The sequence below is a fragment of the Tinamus guttatus genome, unplaced genomic scaffold (genome assembly GCF_059628265.1).
Source record: "Tinamus guttatus ecotype Peru unplaced genomic scaffold, ASM5962826v1 Tinamus_guttatus_pri_ptg000211l, whole genome shotgun sequence".
NCBI lineage: Eukaryota > Metazoa > Chordata > Aves > Tinamiformes > Tinamidae > Tinamus > Tinamus guttatus.
In genome coordinates, this window is record NW_028288745.1 from 65,031 (window position 1) to 86,573 (window position 21,543).

General features: G+C 38.6%; 1 protein-coding gene across 1 annotated transcript in view; it reads right to left on the bottom strand.

Annotated features, from left to right (window-relative positions):
* The window catches only part of LOC104565823 (hemicentin-1-like), a gene marked incomplete at its 3' end in the record, with an annotated part of 134,805 nt that overhangs the window by 60,593 nt on the left and 52,669 nt on the right, over positions 1-21,543 (bottom strand). Inside the window, exons 12-30 of the mRNA XM_088524547.1 lie at positions 19,556-19,697; positions 19,014-19,141; positions 18,166-18,279; positions 17,310-17,468; positions 16,882-17,076; positions 16,512-16,610; positions 15,263-15,390; positions 13,407-13,551; positions 12,103-12,215; positions 10,762-10,921; positions 9,793-9,967; positions 7,634-7,761; positions 5,852-6,124; positions 5,544-5,639; positions 4,974-5,168; positions 4,128-4,258; positions 3,629-3,776; positions 3,075-3,201; positions 1,910-2,064 (exon numbers count right to left, since the gene is read on the bottom strand). Of these exons, the coding sequence (XP_088380673.1) occupies positions 1,910-2,064; positions 3,075-3,201; positions 3,629-3,776; positions 4,128-4,258; positions 4,974-5,168; positions 5,544-5,639; positions 5,852-6,124; positions 7,634-7,761; positions 9,793-9,967; positions 10,762-10,921; positions 12,103-12,215; positions 13,407-13,551; positions 15,263-15,390; positions 16,512-16,610; positions 16,882-17,076; positions 17,310-17,468; positions 18,166-18,279; positions 19,014-19,141; positions 19,556-19,697 (2,811 nt within the window). The remainder of the gene's footprint in view (positions 1-1,909; positions 2,065-3,074; positions 3,202-3,628; positions 3,777-4,127; positions 4,259-4,973; positions 5,169-5,543; positions 5,640-5,851; positions 6,125-7,633; positions 7,762-9,792; positions 9,968-10,761; positions 10,922-12,102; positions 12,216-13,406; positions 13,552-15,262; positions 15,391-16,511; positions 16,611-16,881; positions 17,077-17,309; positions 17,469-18,165; positions 18,280-19,013; positions 19,142-19,555; positions 19,698-21,543) is intronic.

The window sequence follows — 21,543 nt, forward strand, 5'->3', positions numbered from 1 at the left end:
TTTGAGACTAAATATGAGCTTAGCAGTCTAGCTTTATACTCCTATTTTTGAAACTTTTGGCTCACAGTCATTTCCCTTATTCGCTAGGCAGCAGTGCTCAGATTTTTTTTTTCTAGCAAACAAGCATTCGTGTAAATCAGCCAATATAAAGAGTTCGTAAATCTCTGCAGAAGTAATAAAAACACACTGCAATTGGTAACAGCTAAATTTACAGCCGCTGAAGGTACCAGACACATCTGGCAGACACATTAACTCCCCTCTGCATGTACCAAACATGCACAGTATATCCAACTCTTTCACCGACTTCCACAAAATGTTCATTGAAAATGTCAACACCGACACAGAAAGAGGTGGCAGCGCAGGGATCTACACCTAAGGGATGGGTCTTACAGATTATCAAAACATGCTGAACTCTTTTCCTAATTAAATAATTTGTGTATGCAAATGCACACAATATGCTGAGATTTCCCTGGTTTAAATGCAAATACTTGTGTCTCTCAACAAATGCTTTTGTCCACAGAGATGGGGAACAATTTTAGCATATTATTCTGCGAAAATATGGAAGCCAAAAGTAAGAGTAAAGAGGAAAACACAAGAACAAGTGAGAATCAGCATCCATGTTCCCCACTCATTCTCTGGGCTTCTGTTTGTCTGGCTAGGGGTCAGGCATTTAAAAGTAATGAGATACCCCATTCCACTATCACCAATTCACATCTCCCTCCTCAAGGCTCGTATGGTCTACTCTGGATTTGGGGCATTTGCTTTGTGCTTTTTTAATTCCTCTAAATCTCACATCTCTGATTGACTGAGATAGTTCACAGTAACGTCCCACATGAGGAGTATAACGCGGCACAAGGCCACAGCTGTCACAGCTAAAGACCCTTCAGAAGCAAATCCACGACAAATGAGGCTTTGTTAGCCTGTGTACCCATGGTTTCAGATTCCCACAGTTCACGCGCTAGGTCCAATTGTCTTATTCCACCTGCAGATTTCTGCTTATTTCTCTCTTATTTCTGCTAGCACCGTGTGCTCATAGTTTCCAGATTAGACCAGGCCTCTGCACACTCATTGTCTTCCCTACTGCAAAACTCTTCTCTCCTTTAAAAGTCCCCCTGCAAAAGCTCCTTCCTTCTTCCATGAATCTTCCTCCTCCTTTTTAACCTCCTTTCTAGGCTTTTCCTTTGCCTTAAACTTATCTACACTAATCACAGCAGTTGCCTGTGTTCAGCATCTCTCCGGTGCTTGCAAAAACATGAAAAGTACATTTAGTGTGCTGTAAACTTTGCCAAAAAGAATACTGTTATTATAGATACCCATATTCATGCTTGTTTGCTGCAAAATGTCCTTGTTGTACACCAAGTTAGGCAAGCAAACACACCACAGAACCTTCAGATCATTTGGGACATACCTTTTTCAAAGATTACTTAAGTCTGATTTTTACTGGCTTTGCACTGGTCTAAGTCTACTAACTTTAACCTATTGCTTCATGAATCTACTCCTAACGCTAGCATAAAGGAAAATAAGACCATGGCTGTATTAAAACTGTTTTAATTCACTTTCTCTAAAACAGAATCAAGTCAACTTGATAATAAAACAATTCACTTGAAACCAATTAATAACAAAATCATGAAACTTTTTTGGTTTCCAGCAATTAGAAACCAATAAAGAAGAGACACAAAAGTCATTCAAATGCTGAACTTGCAAAGATTCAGACTACACCCATGCTGAATGTGACACACACAGATGCTCAAATTACCATGATGTTGACAGATGAAGTTAGGTCTACACACAAATTTTGCAAGATCAGTCTTAATTTATATTTATCTGAGCACCTCCCTTGAAAAAGTAAGCCTATTTTTACTGGGCAAATCAGAAAGATATTCCAGGATCAGGAATGCTATAGACTTACCATGGATGATGAGCTTGACCTCCTTAACTTGCTTGCCGGCACTGTTGGTGGCACTGCACTGATACCGACCTTTGTCAATCCTTCGAGCGCTCTTTATGTGCACAACTTGACCTTTGTCCAGAAGCTCAACGTTGGGATCACCCAAGAACAAGGGCCTGGAATAGAGATTATTTCACTTCACGGAACTCTGACCCCTTCCTTTCAACATCAATTTAAACTGACAATAATAGCAAAGGCTACTTAAATGTCAGTAATTGTATTAAAGGTCACCAGAACAGAACTATTCATGGGAAGAACCACACTAAGGTGACAAGCTATTAGAAGACAGTATTCCCCATTTGCAGAAGAAAGCACAGGACAAAGTTATTTGACTCAGATGAACAAGGATGCCAATGGCAGAAATATAGTCCTATTTTTGCTGTCCAGTTCCCTTTTCTAATTACTAGGTCATGACAGCATTTGCTGACATCAAAATGTCTACGTATACAAGGTAAGACTGTCAAACTCTCAACTAAAGAATAAGCAATTGTCATATACAGATACCTGGGTATATTAGCCAATATCGAAACTGAATTGCATTACTAAACACCAATGCTATTTTTTGAAGTATTTACAGCCCATTTCGTTTCTAAGGCTAATAACATAAGCTGCCAAAATTCTTTTCTTTGTATGCTTTCCTGAAAAGATGGCATGAAGAATTGAAATATGCATGGTAAAAATGTTTTTAAAATCTTAAGTGTATATATAAAGAATTGTACAAGGCACTAGCTAGAAAAATATTTGACATGGGTACTGTCTACCTGTGAAAAAAAATGTCAGCAGAACATCTGTATTTTAACTAATAATAAATATAAAATAACCTACATGTAAAGAACTCAAAAAACGGTTATGTGTTTGTCTTCATTTAGACACTGTCTGATTTCAAATACTGTAAAGCTGCTCTGCAAGTGCCAGTGTGATTAATGTGACAACTCACAGAGAAAAGTGGGATGCTAACTTTTGACCAAAGGACTCTACCACATCGCCCTACCACAAATTTTGTCTGATGACAATAACTTAACACCGAGAATGGTTGCAATAACAGCTTGCTAAAGCAACACATCTGTTTCTTTTCTGCTCTTAAGGAGGAATAATCCAGACATCGAGCACAGCAGCAACAACTTACTTGCCATCTTTGAACCAGAGAATGTCAGGAAAGGGGAAGCCTTTGGCTCTGCACTCCAGAGTGATTTCGTGGTTGAGAATGACTGCAATTTCACTGGCTGTAGCAGCACCTATTATACTTGGCGGAACTTTAAAAAGACAAATGTTACAATAAGAACTGGAATTTAAAGAGGGAAGATATGCTATGAAACAGGAAGAAAAGCAATTTCAGTCTTCTCTACGGAGTCCTGCTAGTCCAAAACATTTCTACTGCAACAAGCACTAACACTGGTGCTGGTGACTATTGCAGAAGATTCCTTCTAGCTTCTCATCTATGTTGGTACTGTACTCCCAAAATATAAAACAAAGTATCAAAGATCCAAATCCAGAAATGAAAAATAACTCTTTGTTATTATCAAAATGGCAAATGCTAAGTATTTAAGAGCCGTTGTGAAGACAACAATCACCATTCAATGGACAGCGAGAGAAAAAAAATTATATTAAGCTGAAACATAACGGTGTCTTAAGTATCAATTATTTTTCAGATCACCATCTTAAAAAAAATACAGTACTAACCTAGTACATCTACATTAAACATTTTCTCAGAACTTCCTGCTACATTTACAGCTTTGCATGAATATTGTCCGGCATCATCAGTAGCAGCTTTAAGGAGCTTCAGTATCTTCCCGTTGTGCAAAATCTGGAGAGCACTGCTTTCCACAACCTTAAAAGAACCCAAGAGATTAGCCTTATGTGATCCAAGTTACATCAGCCAAATATCACAGCTGTTTTTTTAATAAGAAAATGGTAGTTTTATTCTAAGGGGTAATCCATTTTCCTATTCAGTCACAGTACTAATCTCAAAAACTTCTGCAAGATAGCCACTATAAATCAGCCATATTTAGCTAGCTCACTGTGTGGGTGTTCTTAGTGCAGTTTAAATATACATTAAAGCATATATTTACTTTAAATGAGCTCTCACGTCAAGCACTCAGTAGTGAAGTTAATACATAACAGTTAATAAAAAAGCTGGAATTGCTGATTATGTTACTTCACTTAGGTTAACTGCACATACCTGAATATCTTCTTTATACCAGGAGATTATTGGGAAGGGGTTACCAGACACTTCACACAAGAGACTTAAAGGATGCTGAACAACTACAGATGTATTTGTCACTGTTTCTTGGTCCCTAATTTCAGGGGGAACTGCAAGAAAGTTTGAAGTAATCCATGAGGTTTTCTATTCCAGTGATTTCCCACTTTTTCCTTTCCTCCCAGTGAAGAATCTCTGTCATCAAAATTTCCCTGACCCATTTCAGCTACCCCTAGATGTTCCTGCTCTACTCTGGACATACCTCCCCTCTTTCTTCTCCTCAAAGAACAGACTCTTCTATTGCCCAAGTAACAAACTGATAGATAAAATTACTTAAAACACAACCATCATCAATATTTCAAAAGAGTAATTTATAATCCCGTGTTATCTGCTTATTACATAAAGGAATTGGATTCCAGAGATTAATTTCTTTGTTTCTCCAGGAAGATCTGTCTACTATATCTCCCACATTGAATGCATGGAAAATGGCCTTATGTGGCGGATGAAAAAGTTCCAGCCTCACTGACAAGCCCTGCAGGCACATGATGGAATTCCTGTTTTTCTTGGATAAAAGACAGAGCTATAATACTGCCTGGGTATCACATTTATACTTGAAATATGGATCTATCCTCCAGTTTTTAACTTCATCAGTACAAAAGCCTTCATTGCTATTTCTGTCAAAGTCATCAAGTTTAAATATAACACTTGACAAATAAGACTCACCTAGTTATCTGAGCAAAACAAATATGGTCTGCATATAAAGTTACCATGAATAGAAATAATAGAAGTTATACAGAGAATAAAGAAAAGACTAGTTTTACCACTTACCATGAACTTTCAGGTTATATTTTCTTTCTGTACTTCCAGCTTCATTGGCTGCCATACAGATATATTCCCCACCATCAGAAGGTGTAACAGCAGCTAAGATCAACAGAGTTCCATCCTCCAGAACTGAAATCCCTGGTTCGCTGCCTGTCAGCTCTCTGCCATTACGTAGCCATTTGATGACAGGCTTTGGAATACCTAACAAGAAAAAGGTGAATTGGCAAGAAATTCTTTACTAAGCTAAGAATTAGGAGGATTCCCATTACTTGCTGAAAATCTTACTGGTAAAGACAAACCATACAGAGGCAAAGGGCCTTCAGATTTACAGGAAGTCCCTAAACATCTTAATGCCCTTGATGGCAAGCAACGGCTTTTTACAGAAAAGTCATTCTTTTCTGAAGAGACGACTTCTGAAAATTCAATACTATCTACATTTAGTGGTTATTTCAATCATTAATAATTTCAATTTTTAGCATAGACTAGGAAAAAAAAATGCGCATCTAGGAAAAAAATGCACATTTTTACAGCGACAGGCAGTACAGATAAACTTAGCACAGTAATAACGATGCACACCTTTTGCTGGGCAAGGGAAAGCAACATGTTGATTTGCCACTCGTTCCTGAAATGGACTATTGTATGAAGGGTCAAGATCATCTATAGTAGGAGGTTCTGAAAGAAAATTAGATCCAAAAAAGTGTCTTGCCTTCTGATCTTTTGCTTATTTTAATTTTCTTTAATTGACATTAAAATACAGCATCTAAACATTGAAACATTTGAATTTTGTACCACATATCAGTTAAAACAGCAAATAATATTGTCCTCCAAAAAATAAAGCGGACATGAAATTATATTTAGCCATGGCAGGAGGCCAGCTGAAATACCTTGAACTTGCAGCGTTATCTCTGATGTGTCGCTGCCCGCTAGGTTGCTAGCGACGCACTCGTAGATTCCAGCATGCGGGAGCTGGACGTTGCTGATGCTTAGCACTCCATCCAGGCTGTGAATAAGCTGGCCACCACCCATGAGCACGGTGCTTCCGCCTTTGAACCAAGTGACTGTGGGAGGAGGGATCCCCTGGGCTCGGCAGGGAATGTCCACGCTGTGGCCAACACGTGCTTTCAGAACTCGAGGCCCGCGCTGTATCTTCGGAGGAACTAAACAACACAAGGAAGTTCACAGTAATTTTTTTTTTTTAAAAGTGCAAGATCATTCTTGAAGAAAATACTTGTCAGGTTTTGTCATTTTAGGAGATGTCAACGGAGCTGAATTCCCACAAGTGACTAAGGAAGCAGAGGTGTGTGCTCTCTACCGACTGGAAGCACAATTCCCTATTGCTCAACATACCTGGACAGACTAGGTTTCCAATTCTATTGCATTTACTTCCCTAAAAGTAGTATACTCTTATTCCACTGAGCATATCCAAAAGGAGCTATGGATACAGGCTGTTCACAACACAAAACAATTCAAAAGCTTTTATGATAAAGTTAACCACATTTTCCCTCTGACATTTTAATTTCCTTCCCCCTAATCCCTCATCTTTGTGTGCTTCCAAACACGAGTTCAGACAAGAAAATAAAGTATGGCTAGAAGAGATTCTGCTGGTCCCAAAGAATAATATAAATCTGACATAACTCTTTGGCTACAATGTTTTTATTTCTAGGGATCAGCGACAATAAAAAGACTTAAAAAGAATGTCTGAAACAATAACAAGTGCCATTTTTCCAGACTCTCTGCTAATGTACAAGTATAGATAAACAAAGATGTGCACTGATACTGCATCTCTCTATACACAGAGCTAGACAGCAGTCGGCCAGAGCCATTGTAATTGAATTAGCATCGTCTGAAGTTTTCAGAGCTGCTTGGGCAGGAGTTCCAATCTGGTACGTGCATGGTATGTGATCCACTTCAAAGCCATATGTTGGCAACGGGCACTGGCTTCCTCAGCCTCTACACGAGCCACGGAAGAACCATGTGCAGCTACTACTGATCAGCCTCATCATGAGAGCGTGACCATCTATGGCAAAAGGTGAGCAGAGCAAGATAGGTCCTAGCTTGTGCACGGGAGATCAGACATATTCATTGTGGGGTAGGAACACTGGACACAAGAACATCATGTTGGGCTCAGGAGAGGAAGGGCAATAAGAAGACGGCTAAGGTATTGGTTTGCATAGGCACAGAAAAATCTATAGGCATACAGCTCAGTAGAAAGACAGGAGCAAGTGCCCATCCACAAGTGATGATGTTGCACACTGGCCTCACTACCACCACTTATGATGTACAAGAACACTTGGGACAGCCTTTATCAATAGTTCGGATATCTAACTCTCATCAGATCAGTAAGAACTCAGCATCTACAAGCCTTAGATAACTTTGATTTTCAGCTCTCAAAATTCGTACGGTTTAGGAAAAATCAGATGTCATATAGTGCTGTATTTCCTACATGACTCTGAACAACATTAAAGGAAGACAGATAGATACACACACACATATATGCATTATTTCCTTTTCAGATAAGCAATAACAACAATTTGCATAAGAAGATGAGATGACCTGAAAGAATACGGGTCAAAGGCATTGAAATGTACATAACAAAAATGTTCTGCATGAAAAGACACTAAATTCCAAGCGGAGTCTTGCAGATGATTATCCGAGTTAAACCTTACCATGTACATTTAGCTTCACTGACTGACTCACATTCCCAGCAATATTTGTGGCTATGCAGATATACATTCCACTGTCTGAAACTTGTGTCTCACTGATCTTCATTGACCCTGAGGGTAGGAAAGTGTGTCTGGAAAAGTAAGCAGCAGATAACACTGAATAAATATTTGTTGAAAGTGGAATGATCTCTACTTACACATTACTAATGATTGTCATAAACTCAAATGACACCTTTCTGCACGGTACACTGCATCATGCTTCATTATTAAACTATGACTTATACTTACTCATTTTTTTAAATTCTTTACTGAACCAGTACCTTCAGAACACTGAGCAAATACCAAAAATATAAGATCTATGTAACAAGATTTAGTCAGGAAAGAAATAAAATGAGGTACATACATTTATGACTTGGTTTCACAACTAGAAACTCAAGTCTTGGACTCGATGTTATCTTCAGTTTAGACAAAGTTGGCGGGAATTGGTGCTGTCACTTGTCTTCCTTTCCCTAGCACTCTCTAATCAAGATTCTGTCTGCATATTTGGTATAAATGGTGAATGTGGGAATTACGACAGCTTGGAGAGATGAATGGCAAGGAAGTGAAGTTCATTTCTTTCAGGCCACCCATATTTGTGTGATATCATGATTCCTCCTCTGCTGCCCATATCTTATATATATATTTTTTTAAAGCATGCCCCAGAAGACATGATGGCTGGAGGAGCTTGCCTGACATTATGCAGTCCACTTATTAGATTTACTTCCTGACAAAAGTCCTTCATTTCTGACTTCACTCTTTTGTTTACTGGTCCCATTTCTAACATTGTCTTTGGGTGGTCTCAAGAAGTTTTGTTTGGACTAATTCTTTAACTTTTACTGACATCTGTAAACAATCTTGGAATGGGCTGAACTGGACTTCTTGGACCCCTCCCACAACAGCCATGAGCAAGTAGCCTAATTTATCTATGTCTCATGAGGTAAAATAAGGACAAGTAATGGATCAAGAATGCTGGTTCATTAGTGCATGAGATGTGGTCACAGAACACAGCAGAAACATCCTCACGAAACACTGCCAACAAATTAGCTTTCTGCACACTAGACCCTTCATCATAAAATAAATGCTGGCACACCCAAATATCACTTGCCAGTGCTGTCGCAAATCACGGAATAGGTAGATAACTACCTATAGTATATAGGTAGATAACTTTTCTACAAAGGCAACAGGCTCACTTTGAGGTCTGTGATTCCTCACCATCGCACTGGAATTGCTGAGGGACACTAGACAGCTGGCACAGGAATGTCTAGATTGCGGTTTCCTGGTTTAGGAATAAAGCCATGGCCTTTACCTCTTCTTAGGGAGGCTGGAGACTAGAAGGCATTAGCAGGCTCTGTGACAGTGCCTGGCACTTTAGCTGGAGACACGGGGAGGCAGAATCACCTAGTCTTCTCCTCTTTTCCTTTCACCTCCTATTCTGCACCACACCAAAATAATAAGGAAAGACTCAAATACCATGGTCCACCCTGGAGACAAGACAAGCCTGTTCCCAACTCTTCAGTTTCCAAAGCTGTCAGCTCAACATTTTAATAAGCATTTAACTATGTTTTCATATTTTCATGAATGCCTGGAGAGTTTCTGGATCCAAAACACAGCAATATAGGAGCCCTTGTAAGCACTCACCAACATTTATCATCATCTGTATATTCTACTGGCAGAGCATACCTCATACGAAAAATAGACTACTCTCCCTTGGGCATAAATATGAAGTGCTTAAGAAAGATACATTTTTAAAGATTTTAAATCAGACAGAGATTATGTGGATCTTAGGATATCACAGCAGCATAATTATAATGGGATCTTCTTTGACTTTGGCCTTGTGAGGTTGCTAACTCAGACTGAATTTTGAAGTTCTGTCTTTGCTTATAAACACTTAGTGGAATGGAGTCTCTACTGGGATACATAGCTTCAGCATCTCTCCAAAAGCGACACCTGCTCAGTGTGGGAAAAGAATTTCAAGACATAATGAAACAGGGCCTTACGAAAGAAAAGTATAACTTTGTTCCTTCTGATTGATTATGAGGCAATTAAAAATTGTACATTCTTCCAAAACCTTGAAAGATTCGAAGCAATTCATTTTTTTTTTTTTTTTTATCAAATCTCATTACCTTGGAGAGAATGGCGATATGAGCTGCGTTTCTTTGGCCCACGTAATTATAGGGGGTGGCAAGCTCTTTACTTCACAAGGAAGTGTCACATCTTCTCCTGCAATTACTGAGATCTCTATGGGTTTATCATAGGCATTTCCTTGTTGGTCTCCAGGTCTGGATACTCTAGGTTTCACTATAGCATGGAACATGTTAAGAAACTGCAGTGAATACATATGTTTGTACAAAATTAATACCACACAATTTTACTTCAGATTAAACATCTGCTTTTTGTATCAGATATATAGCATTACAATCTTATTTCTAATGATGTCTGCATTAGACTGGCCATTGTGAATCACCATGATGCTGATTTGCCCAAGCTAACTAGCTCTAGTACAAATGTGAGCAAGCTGCATCTTCTGCCCAAGAAGTTGCCTAATTTGTCAATGCCTGCAGTCCACACAGGCTGAGCTCTGTGCTACACAGGTCAGTTGCAACCAGTACTGCAGTGCCAATAGCCTTGTGCAACAAGCCCAAACTTTCATCTAAACCAGATTTTTGATAATACTGGGAGATTGTAGGAAGATTTGAGAAGGATGGGACTAAGGCATCTTCACGCTACTCTTTTAAGAGCAGGAACTTCCGTTTCTGTACAGGTGCTGCTTCCTAACCACTGCCATACAAGATAAAACTATGAAATGCCCAAATTCCCTAGTCCAAAAGTAGATGGCAACAGGTACCAGGAGGTTTTAAGGGAATCATAATGGTTGAAAAATAGGGTTTTTAATCTTAGCACTTTGTAAAACTACCTCGTAGGCAGCAGATCACTGGAGTCAAAGTCAAAAGCACTAATTCTAGATTAGCTTAAATCCTCTTTGCACTCCTACTCCAGAACATTCACCTGAGCCAGTTGTGCAGCCTAAATCAGAGCTAAATTGTCAGAAGGGGGGAACAATGATGCTATATTTGGCTTTAACTTATACATACCATAGACAGTGAGCTGGACCTTCCGTGTAGCGAAACCAGCAGCATTTGTTGCGGTGCACACGTACTCCCCAGCCTCTTCACCCCCGGGTGAAGCTACATAGAGGCTGCCATCTGACCCTGCAGAAAATCTCATGTCGCTGGCAAGAATTTGTTCTCCTTTCTGTGGAAACAAAAAAAACAAAACAAAACCCTCAATGCACGAATTTTCTAAACTAAAATATATTATAAGCTTTTAATTCAATGAAAGTTAAAGTTTACAGAGAGAAAATAAAATCTAAAGAAAACAAAACCCTGTTAAAGGGTTAAACTGTCAGCCCTTGGAGTAGCTCCCCTAATTTAACTCACTGTTGTGGCCCTTTCAGATGAAAACAGCAGCATTTTTAATACCACACAGGGCCAGATTTTTCACTGTGCAATATGCTTTATGCAGTTTTGCAGACCAAATAACTAGCAGACAGTCTGACTAAATTGAGCAATATTCTAACTTATATTACAATACTGTTGTTTATAGCTGGGATAAAAAAAAATATTTTGAACTAAGAGGTCTGACCCCCAAATTCTGTCCCTATAAATTAACAACTTTGGCCAACTTACCACTCTTTTATCCTCATTTTCTAGTAGAATAAAGGGTAGAAGAACAGGTACTCAAGCATAAAAAATCCGTATTTTACAGACTATAATTCTTTTAAAAAATCCAAGTTTTTAAGTGAATCAATTTTGTGAATCAACTACATTTCTGCTGTGCAAACAGACTTTGTATAACACGTTTCTGTCAGCAGATTCTTCCTTGTGTTACAGGAAGCTGGATTTGATAAGTAGAAAGATAACCACTCACTGCATCTTATTCCTACTGTGTTTTATTTTCTGCCTAATCAAGCCATTTGCTGGGTTCTGTCCTTGCTTTTAAACAAAATTGTTTGTAAGGTAAGGTCCTAATCAGTTACATTTGCATGACTAACGGCTAGCTCCACAGTGCAGTTTTTGTAAGTGGTTTCCTTGGAGGAAAAAAGTCACATTAAAGAAAACTTCCAAAACAAAAGTGAACTTTCAATCTGCAGCGGGTTTCAAATCTCAAGTTACCAACTCACAACAAGAATATTAAGTATTTCTATATAGAAAAATACAGCAAAGGTTCTCCCAAGAATAGACCCTTGATGTACAGCTGGACCATGGTCAGAAAGAATTGCTCTAAGAAACAAAAGCAGATGTGAAGAAACAGAGATTTCCAGGTCCCTTACGACAAAGGTTTTTGGCTGCCTTTCTTGCATGTAGTTTTTATTATAGCTAAATGATGTGCTCATTTCATCTTTCACCATGAACAGCTTGACGATGAGAAGTTACCTTGGACCAGAGTATAGACGGCTTAGGAACTCCACTGGCTTTGCACGGCAGTGTGACCGGGATTCCTTCAATGGTACTGAATATCTGCTGTCCATGCTGAATAACAGGCAGAACTAAAAACAAATACATATATTAAGCGCAGGCAAAAGACAGATTTCAAACTATGGTACATCTCTTAATATAAAGTCTACATACTTTACTACTACTACTAACAGACAGTCGTGATGGGAAATTTTCTGTCTTTGAAGTCCAAAATTGACACTGATCAAATGCTTTCTCTTCCACTATTCAATCTTCCTTTAAATCTAGCTGCCTGCTCATTACAAGATATGTCAGCCATGGTGGAATCACTGTGTTAGGTACATGCAGTTTTAAGTTGGCTGTAGATATTTCACCTAGCTGACCAAATCATTTCACAACATCACAAACAAGATAACAAGAACTTCAGTTCCACTGTCTACCCAAACTAGGTTTGAATTAATAACAGACAGAAAAAAGCTCTCAGTAAAACAACCATATATCCTACACCTAAGAGAGAGATTTTCTATACACAGATAGATTTCTGTGCTCAAGTTCTGAAAAATTCCCAAACTACTATTCACTAAAGACTATCAGAGACTGAGTACTAGCATAATAAAAATGAGCTATTTTAACATAAAGAGGTGTTCCAACATCTCATGTGAAGCTTAAAATAAGCCTCCCATGATTAATTTGACACATGAGAAAATTTCAGGCTGTAAACAATGAAGTGGCTGTGATCCCCCACGCAGTTAACACAAGTATCCACAGCTGAAATACAGATGGTTTACCACAATGCTCACACTTGTCTTGCTGTCAGTGTAATTTTGGATATTGTTAAAAAAAGGAGTTTTGCCAAACTCATAATTTATTTTAAGTGCAATACTCCCATGAGCTGTGCTTCCTTTTATCAGTTATGAAATCCCTCTGACAGCACTTGGCAGGGCTTTCCAACAAACTCCCACTTGTGCCTGTTTTGTTAACAAAATTAGAGACAAAGTCTGCAAAGCGCAACCTTTGCAGACGCCTAAAAGGGAAGATTTTTCAAGACCACTAAATTGTGTTCACTTTTCTAAAAATTTTAAAATCAGTCTCAATCGCAGAGGGTTCCTATGTGTTGGACCCTGATTCTCTCCACATCTCTTCACAAAGTATCATCAGTGCAAAGAGGAAATTTGAGGAAACAGTGTAACTTTAAAGAAGAAGCTCTAGCCAGAACTACTAATGGTAAGAAATGCATTCTCATCTTGAAACGGGCACCAAAGAAAGGGGACAGTGCCGCTTACCGTACACGTTAACAGTGACAGTCCTGTTGTTCGTCCCCGCCACGTTGCTGGCCATGCAGGTGTAGTCCCCCCCGTCCTGCAGCCGGACTCTTTCGAGGTGCAGGCTGCCGTCGCTGCGAACATTCATGTAGGGGCTGGGAACCAGCTGCCGAAAGAGTGAGGCAACGTTTCACTGAAGAAAGCACTTGTCTGGTCATATTTACTCTGGGATATACTGTGACTTGTCTTTACTCTTTCTTCTTATTTTTCCTAACTAACTGTTCCTCAGAAAAAAGCAATCAGCTCTGAAGCAAACATTCCCCTTCTGAGGATGGTGCATAGCTTTGGCAGATAGGATAACATCTATTTTTGCTTTAAGTGTTGGCAGCAGCAACACTTAAAAATCCTTTATTGTGACAGATAATGAAACATACTAACTCTCACCAAGGAATTATATATCCTAAAGCAATATTTAAAAACACTACTATACAGAGGCATCAGCAACTCTGAGAGAAGCATCTTACCAGTGTTTCTCACAAAAGTTAGAGTCTGTGTCCCTTGCACCTACACAGTGTAAAGAAAAGGCCATTAATTCTCGATGGTACAAACTGAGCAGAAAACTCTAGCAGCTTCAAGGGAGGACACAGCCAGGGTCCTGCTTGGTGACAGTAAGCAATAACTGAGGTGGGTCTCCTTGAAGCCCCCAGGAAATAACCTGCAGCTATATCGATGGAAGACAGTGTATCTAATATAAGATGTGAAAACTCAGGTGAAGAAATTTTTGCTATCACTTCTTTCAATTACAGGCATGGAGAAGAGGCTTTAGGAACAATCTGCAAACAAGATTAAAAGCAGAACTCCATAGGGATCTGTGGCAATAATTTGGCTAATGCTAAAGAAATGAAACTACTCAGATAACAAATGTAAGTACAGGGCGCACGCAACCTTCCTTCGTGCAGGAGTTGTTACTACTAATGGAGGCTCTGGAAGGAAAGAGAAAATATACAACTAGGAAAGAAGCAAATAATATAGGGATGCTGACATTTGATCTCATCCCATTAGCAACAGTAAAACTCATTTACAAGAAAAGCATTAAACTACAAAATTTTTCTGATATCTTTACAATATCTTTATTTTAAAAATGAGGGAAAAGGAAACAGTTTTCAGTTACCAGGATTCAAAGTTCCAGCAATTTTGTAATTATGATGGTTATGCTGCACTAGCAATCTTGTATTCAGAGCCTAAGGCCGACATTCAGGAGCTAACTAGAATACATAAAATTGCTGTCACAGTAAAAAATAAAATAAAAATAGGAAGAGAAGAAAGGGAGGAACGACAATTCACAAATCCTTTGGTTCCTATTTCATTGCTAGACCTTCCTCTCCTCCATTACTGTCTCCTTTTTCCTCATCTATGCTTTGGAGCTTTATTTCTTGACATGGGCAGTGATGAGAGTAAAGTATAATGTGAGGATGTTGCTACCTCCACTTTTCAATTTTGAACCTTTTTCTAATTTTGGACTCAACTATCATTTCTCAGAGCAGGGAAGGGCTCCACTCCGAATTACAGTCCCTACAGAAACTTCACACTTGCAGCTTTACACATCCATCCCCTTGGCTCTTTCCAAGGAGGTAGCAGCTCCTCTTCTGTCGGGATGGTCACCGTAACTCAGCTCTCCGACACTCGCATCCTTGCTTCAGTGAGTCAGTCCAAGTTTGTGATGCATCATTTTTTTTGTGCAAGTTTAAAATCTATACTTGTACATCGATCTCTTTAAATCTCTCTGCAAGAGTTGCTTTACCAAGTTAACATGGATGAAAATGTAGGTTGCAGCTTTCCTTTGTCAAAGAATCTTAAAGAAAACAAGACATTCTTACCACTATGCTGTTTTTTATCCACTTCCGGTCTGGAATGGGGTTTCCAGCAAGCAGTACACATGGCAGAGTGAGCTGCTGTCCCTCAATTACATTGGCTGTGGCTGGGCTTACTCCAATCAGAGGCGTAACTTGAACAAAAAGAGAATTAGAAGAACTATTAGGTATTTTTATATACTCATGCAAAGTATAAAAGCTGAACTTTTGTTATGAGTTCTTTCCCTAATGCAGCTTGCAGTAGTTTCAGACAAAGTTCTCCTTGTGCAAATGCTAGGCACATACGGCCAAACAAAGTTTCCATGGACACCATGTTGATGTATTGTTTTTCCTTACTTGAAGAAAACACTGAAGAATAAAAGTAGTAGATTTGGTGAGGGCAAAATATAAGCAGTAGTTTCCTCTGGTCACAAAACTTGAAGTATTAGAATAGAGATCAACAGCCTGGCCAAAAATTCTGCGTGCTCTCTAAGCTCCAGCAGAAAGCCCTTGTATACACACACAGCATAAGTTACTTTTAAATAATGGGGATTAAAGAACACTTTTAAATTGGTAAAAACATCCTGTCTATCAAATGTTCCTAGCATACAGCTTCCCACCATATGTTTTAAGATAACAAATATTTTCTTTGATGGCAGATGGATCTGCATTCCTATGCTCCCACAAATATATACATTCCATAGCATTATTACCTCCTTTTATTGCCAACTGTCCAACTGAGATAATAAACAGTTCCTTAATAGCACAGCTATTGTCAAGACTGAATGTTTACAGTCTTCTTGGATCACTTTCCAATTATATCAAGACTGTGCCCTGAGCTAATTCATTGATGCTTTTTTATTTCTCAGATGAATTAGATAGCTGGAAATTCATCACAAGCATTGAGCATTATGGTGATTTTTCATTCCTTAAGAAATTTACTTAGGATTAAGAAAGAAATGAAAGAGAAACTATTTTGGAAGGTCTATTTAATAAAGTATAGATGGAATTAATTTAAATTATTGTAGTCAATCAAAAGGCAATGTTCAAATGGGCAAAATTAACTAAATTCAATTATAATATTCAATGCAGGTATCAGTTTCTGTAGAAGACTATATAAATGTAGCCTCAGGTATAAGCATACAGATTTGTCACTGTGCATGTATGTAATACACAGACTTCCTATTTGTTGTACAAACACCATCACATATTCCAGGTACGTTCCAGGAATTGAAATGTTGCTTTTCCTTAGGTTACTAACATTAACCACTCTTACCCAGTCCAGTTACTGTGATCGTGGCTGGCCGTGACTGAATCTTTCCAAACTGGTTTTCAGCTTCACAGATGTAAGTCCCCTCATCACTGACCCACAGATCTGGAAGAAGAAAAATAATTTTAAAAAATCATATTACAGCATCTTAAATGATTTCCAAAATCTTTCACTTTTAAAATACTTTTCTTGACAGACTACTCATCTCCGCCGGTCACAAAGTAGTGAAGAAATGACTTTGTGAGAACTTAACTAAAAAGTATTACATTTATATGGTAGTTTTTATCACTTCAATACAACATATACTTAACAAAGTATATATAGTGTATGATAATATAGTACATACCAATACACAAAAAAACTTTAGTCCACCTACTATTAATAGACAGAGCTCCTGTTCTGAGCTGACTGATGGAACTAACTGCAAAGGGCCTTGAGAAAAGGGAAGCACCATTCAGCCGTCTCCACTTAACCTTGGGCTCTGGGTAACCCTGAACATAGCAGGGCAGAGTGATGTTTGAGCCAAGGTCCACGGATTCATCACTGGGTTCCTGAGTAAAAACAGGGGGAGCTGGAAAAAAAAGGAGTACATAAGTAGTGAGTGAGGGAAGCAACATGATATTAGCAAATGATATGAGGAAACTTAGCTTAGTAGACAACACTAAAAAGGGGTTTCCAAAATACACAACTATTCGAAGGTATATGAACAGTTCTGACAAAAACTCAGATAAATTAGGGCACCAATAACTAGATACAAAAATACTGAAATCAGAGAATTTATAGTCAAAATTACAAGCTACTTACAGCCAACATCTAGGGTAATCTTTCCAGACGCTCTCCCTGCATCATTGGTAGCCACGCAAGTGTAATCACCAGCATCCAGATCCTGTGTTTCCTGAATCTTCAGAAGGCCCCGATGACTATCGATAATGAGAAAGGCAGATGCCCTCAACTCTAAGTCACCTAAACCCAGACAAAAAAAGGAACTGAAATATCACAGGGTTTTTACCAAAGTTATTTTAACAAAATAGTGTCGAAGTTTGAGGTTACGTCACAACATCGCTGTATTCACTTAGCAGATAACTCTGACTTCCATTTAACTGAGTGGGAAGATTTATTACTGCAAATTCTTATTTAGTTATTTTACAAAGAGGATGTAAACTCAAGTACCTTTAGACAGAGATCTGGACTATAAGGCTCTATTTCTCCTTCTCAGATTAGAGATTAAGAGTGGCAGTCACCTGTCTGCCACCTCCTTACAAAGCTGCAACTCCACAGAAGCTGGAGAACCGCTCTGCTACCTCACACTCAGCAGTAACCACCTCAATATGGGGTAGCATTCAAAACTGGCACATATGAACCCTTTATTTTCTAATATTTTTTCCAATATTTTCTAATAAAGAAATAATCTCATTTAAGTAGGCCAGGGGAGCAAATCTGTTCTTTTTCTTATATAAGGGCATGTTTATTTAAAGTATTTACACAGAAACAAGAATTTTTGCTCTAGAAGTCATGTGCTGCATCTTCTGGATCAGAAGACTACGTAAGTCAGTCACCGGTTGAACGCTACAAACATGAACACTACAAAATAAAGTCACTTCAAGATCACTGTTCAAAACAAAACTGCTTCAGAAAATAAAGCCAGCACAAAGAAATGCACCTTTAAACCATTTAACTTGGGGATGAGGGATTCCTGTTGTTTTACATTCCATAATAGTTGTGTCTCCAAGGGCTACCAGAATTTCATTTTGAACTATAGTCAATGTTGGACCCTCTAAAAAGAAACAATACAGAAAAATATGAGTTCCGCATCCAAAGCATATACCATTTTTAAGACATATTCATGAAAGACTAAATTTCCCTTGTTAGGTGGACAGAATATTTATACTGAAAATCAAACAGACTTAAAAAATGCGTAGGGTGAGCGCCAAACACTAGCAAACAGGAAAAGGAAGCATTTTGAATGCCCAGAGCACCCGGAACATGTGTAGAACACACAGGCATTCAGTAGAAGAAATAAAAGAACTTAATCAAGCAGGGAGTAAAAAGATTTGGAGTATCTCTCACTCTCCAGCTAGATGTTAGTTATCAAGGATCTTAGTACATGGATATTTTTTTTTCTAATTCAGTAAAACATGTATTATTGTGTTTAGAGGAGAGAATATGGTTCAGTACTCCATAATCTACAACACACTTCACAAATTTATAAAAACATGATTGCCTACAAAGAACTATTCAGCCCCACACCTACCTTAGCTTGATATCTGATATTAACTTTCTCTTAAAAGTAGAACAAGCGGAAAAATCAAGCCCAAGTTATCTAACAACACTGCTCCCATTTGAACAAAAACCAAGAGCCATTTGGGAGCTGTTCAACATCTTTCCTCCATTTTTTGAAAATAATACCGAAATGTTCTGTGTGGCTCTGTAAATATTAACGCTTCCTCACTGATCACGTGTTAGTTTTGCTATTTTTAATTTCATTGCATTGCTTCTTTTCCTGCTTACCAATATAGGTAAGAGTGGACGTCTGTTTCTCTGTCCCAGCTGTGTTACTTGCCAAGCAACCATAAGCTCCTGCATCTTTTGGAACCGCCTTTCTTATGATTAAAGTACCTTCTGGGGACAATCTATACCTGCAGATAAACAGAGGACCAACCAAAATGGTAAGGAAAAAAAAAAAAAGAGTCCACAACTCCAAGCAACAGCAGCCCTATGACCACATGATTTACATAGAAGTATTACTGTTTTTTTTTTCTATGACAAACAACAATATTTGGTTTTATTATAATCTCGCAGAGGATTTCAATGCATTTAGTGAACAGCCTGAAATTTAACCTAAGGAAAAACTTCTGAAGAATGTAATCCTAGTATTTCTGTTTTAGAGATGAGGAAACTGTAATTAAAGAGATCTGAAGATTAAGTTTGAGGTACATAGCTTGACTTTAAACTCACAGATTGCTGTGGAAGAAATAGTAAGAATATCTTAGCAGTCTTCAAAACCTCTTTCACAAAAAAGGAAAAAAATGAGAGGGAGCTATGGTACTTACCTGCTTGAACCAATAATAAACATATCATTATGTGTCCATACGACTGTTGGCTTTGGATAACCCGATGCAGAGCACCTGATAGACACTTCAGAGCCTTCTGTAAAAGTCTGATTCTTGGGTGAGATGACAACCCTAGGTGGTTCTATTAAAAGAAATAAAACCCAGCAAATTAGAATAGCAAATTTAAAAGATACATTTTGCAAACAGAGATGATAATAACTGTTTTTTTCTAGTTTTCAAGCAGTTGAACCATAAGAAACCAGTAAAGAACACTTGAACACTTCCTTCCAGCTACCTCCATTCAACATGAACAACAACCATTAGAGATACATGGATGGCATGGTAAAGCTATCTGCTACATTAAAATACACTTGCACTAAAATGCACCTATGTTCATAGCATTCTTTAAAGCTAAATGTTATTCAGAGAGCTCATATATCTTGAATTAGTTATGTTTCCTTGACCCTTGCTCCTTTCTCTTCCTCTGTCGTCGAATTCCTCGCTATAAGCCATTATGGCAAAGTAAAAGGAACATTAAGCCAGGATTCAGGTTACAGAGGCCAATTAACTCACATACCTATACACTTTGTACTGGGACACATAACACAGAGCTCCCAAATATGGACTCCAACACTGACAAAAGGCCAGGATGGATCAAGTGAGTTCACCAGCACAAGCCATCAAGGCCACAAGGTCTGGTTAGAGTGGGCAAAAGAAGATGCACATCACTCACTGCCTGAGAAAGAAGAAACATACAGTACTAACAGCTGCTGCTTATCTGTTAACATAACAGTTAACAAAAAAATGGCTACTACTGGGGCAAGGCATTAGTTTCAATTTGAGGCATCTGGGCTTTTACCAACCACACGCTGCCTAGATTTTATTATACTTGTGCACAAAATAGCCCTTGTTGAGCACTCTTAGACTGAAGGCCTAAGCCTGCTCGGTCTTTCTAGAGAGCAAGAGGCCGAATTCCCGCTGCGTGCTGAGAAGCAGCGCAGAGCCGCGCTGCACAGCGTGCTCATCCTGCCTGCAGTGGGAGTTCCACTACGGCAGAGGCTCACGCAACAGGTCCTTGAGAAGATTTTATTGCTGCTAGGGAAAAAACAGTAACAGGCAGCAAATATAATGCAGAGATGCAGGGCAGAACCCAGCGGGATAGAGGATTTAAAAGTGTCCTGATGGGCAATTTCCAGGGTCCTTCTACCTGTATCTCATTCTATGACAAGCAAAGAAAGCAGCAGCCCTCCTAGCCCTTGCATTCCCTGGAAGGACTAATCCTGTGTCCACTTGATTAGAATGTGCAGAGTAACATTTTTTTTCTAGGTTCCATCTTTTAATGCCATTTGCTTAAAAAATCATGGACTAAAACACACACAAGCAGAATGCTCCTGCAGAACAGCTTGGCTTGTAATACAGCTCAGCTGAACAGGAGATCGAATTTCTTAAGGAGCACAGAAGGAAGTTTAAGATATAATTAGTGGTAACATCAGCATATAGATCATACACATAAATTGGTTAACCTGTTATAGACTTTTATTTCAAATATCTGCACTACAGTTTGTTCTCCAAGTTCCATGAAAATTTGAGGTTTGCTGGCATATCATGAAAACATATATGCCATCCCTATCAAGCATAGAAACCCTTCAAAGGAAACGGTTCTTGAGGCTTTATGGGAGATTTTTTGATTCAATATGTGACCTGGTGCTCTACCATGGTTCCCTGCATGGCAGAACTACTGCTAGGACTAGCTAACTTTGTTTCAGTCATTAAGGGGCTGGGTAAGCTTGGAGAAGAGTCTGAGCCTCATAAGTAATAATGCATACCAAAAAAAAAAAAAAAATCACAGCTACACTGCCAAAGACAGTGACCACATTTGCATGAGCAGAACAAAAAATAAATTGGATAACTCACATGTAGACCCACAAAGTTTTGAACTTGGATGTACCTGTAAAATATCTTTCCATTCTTAATTTTATGTTCCTTAG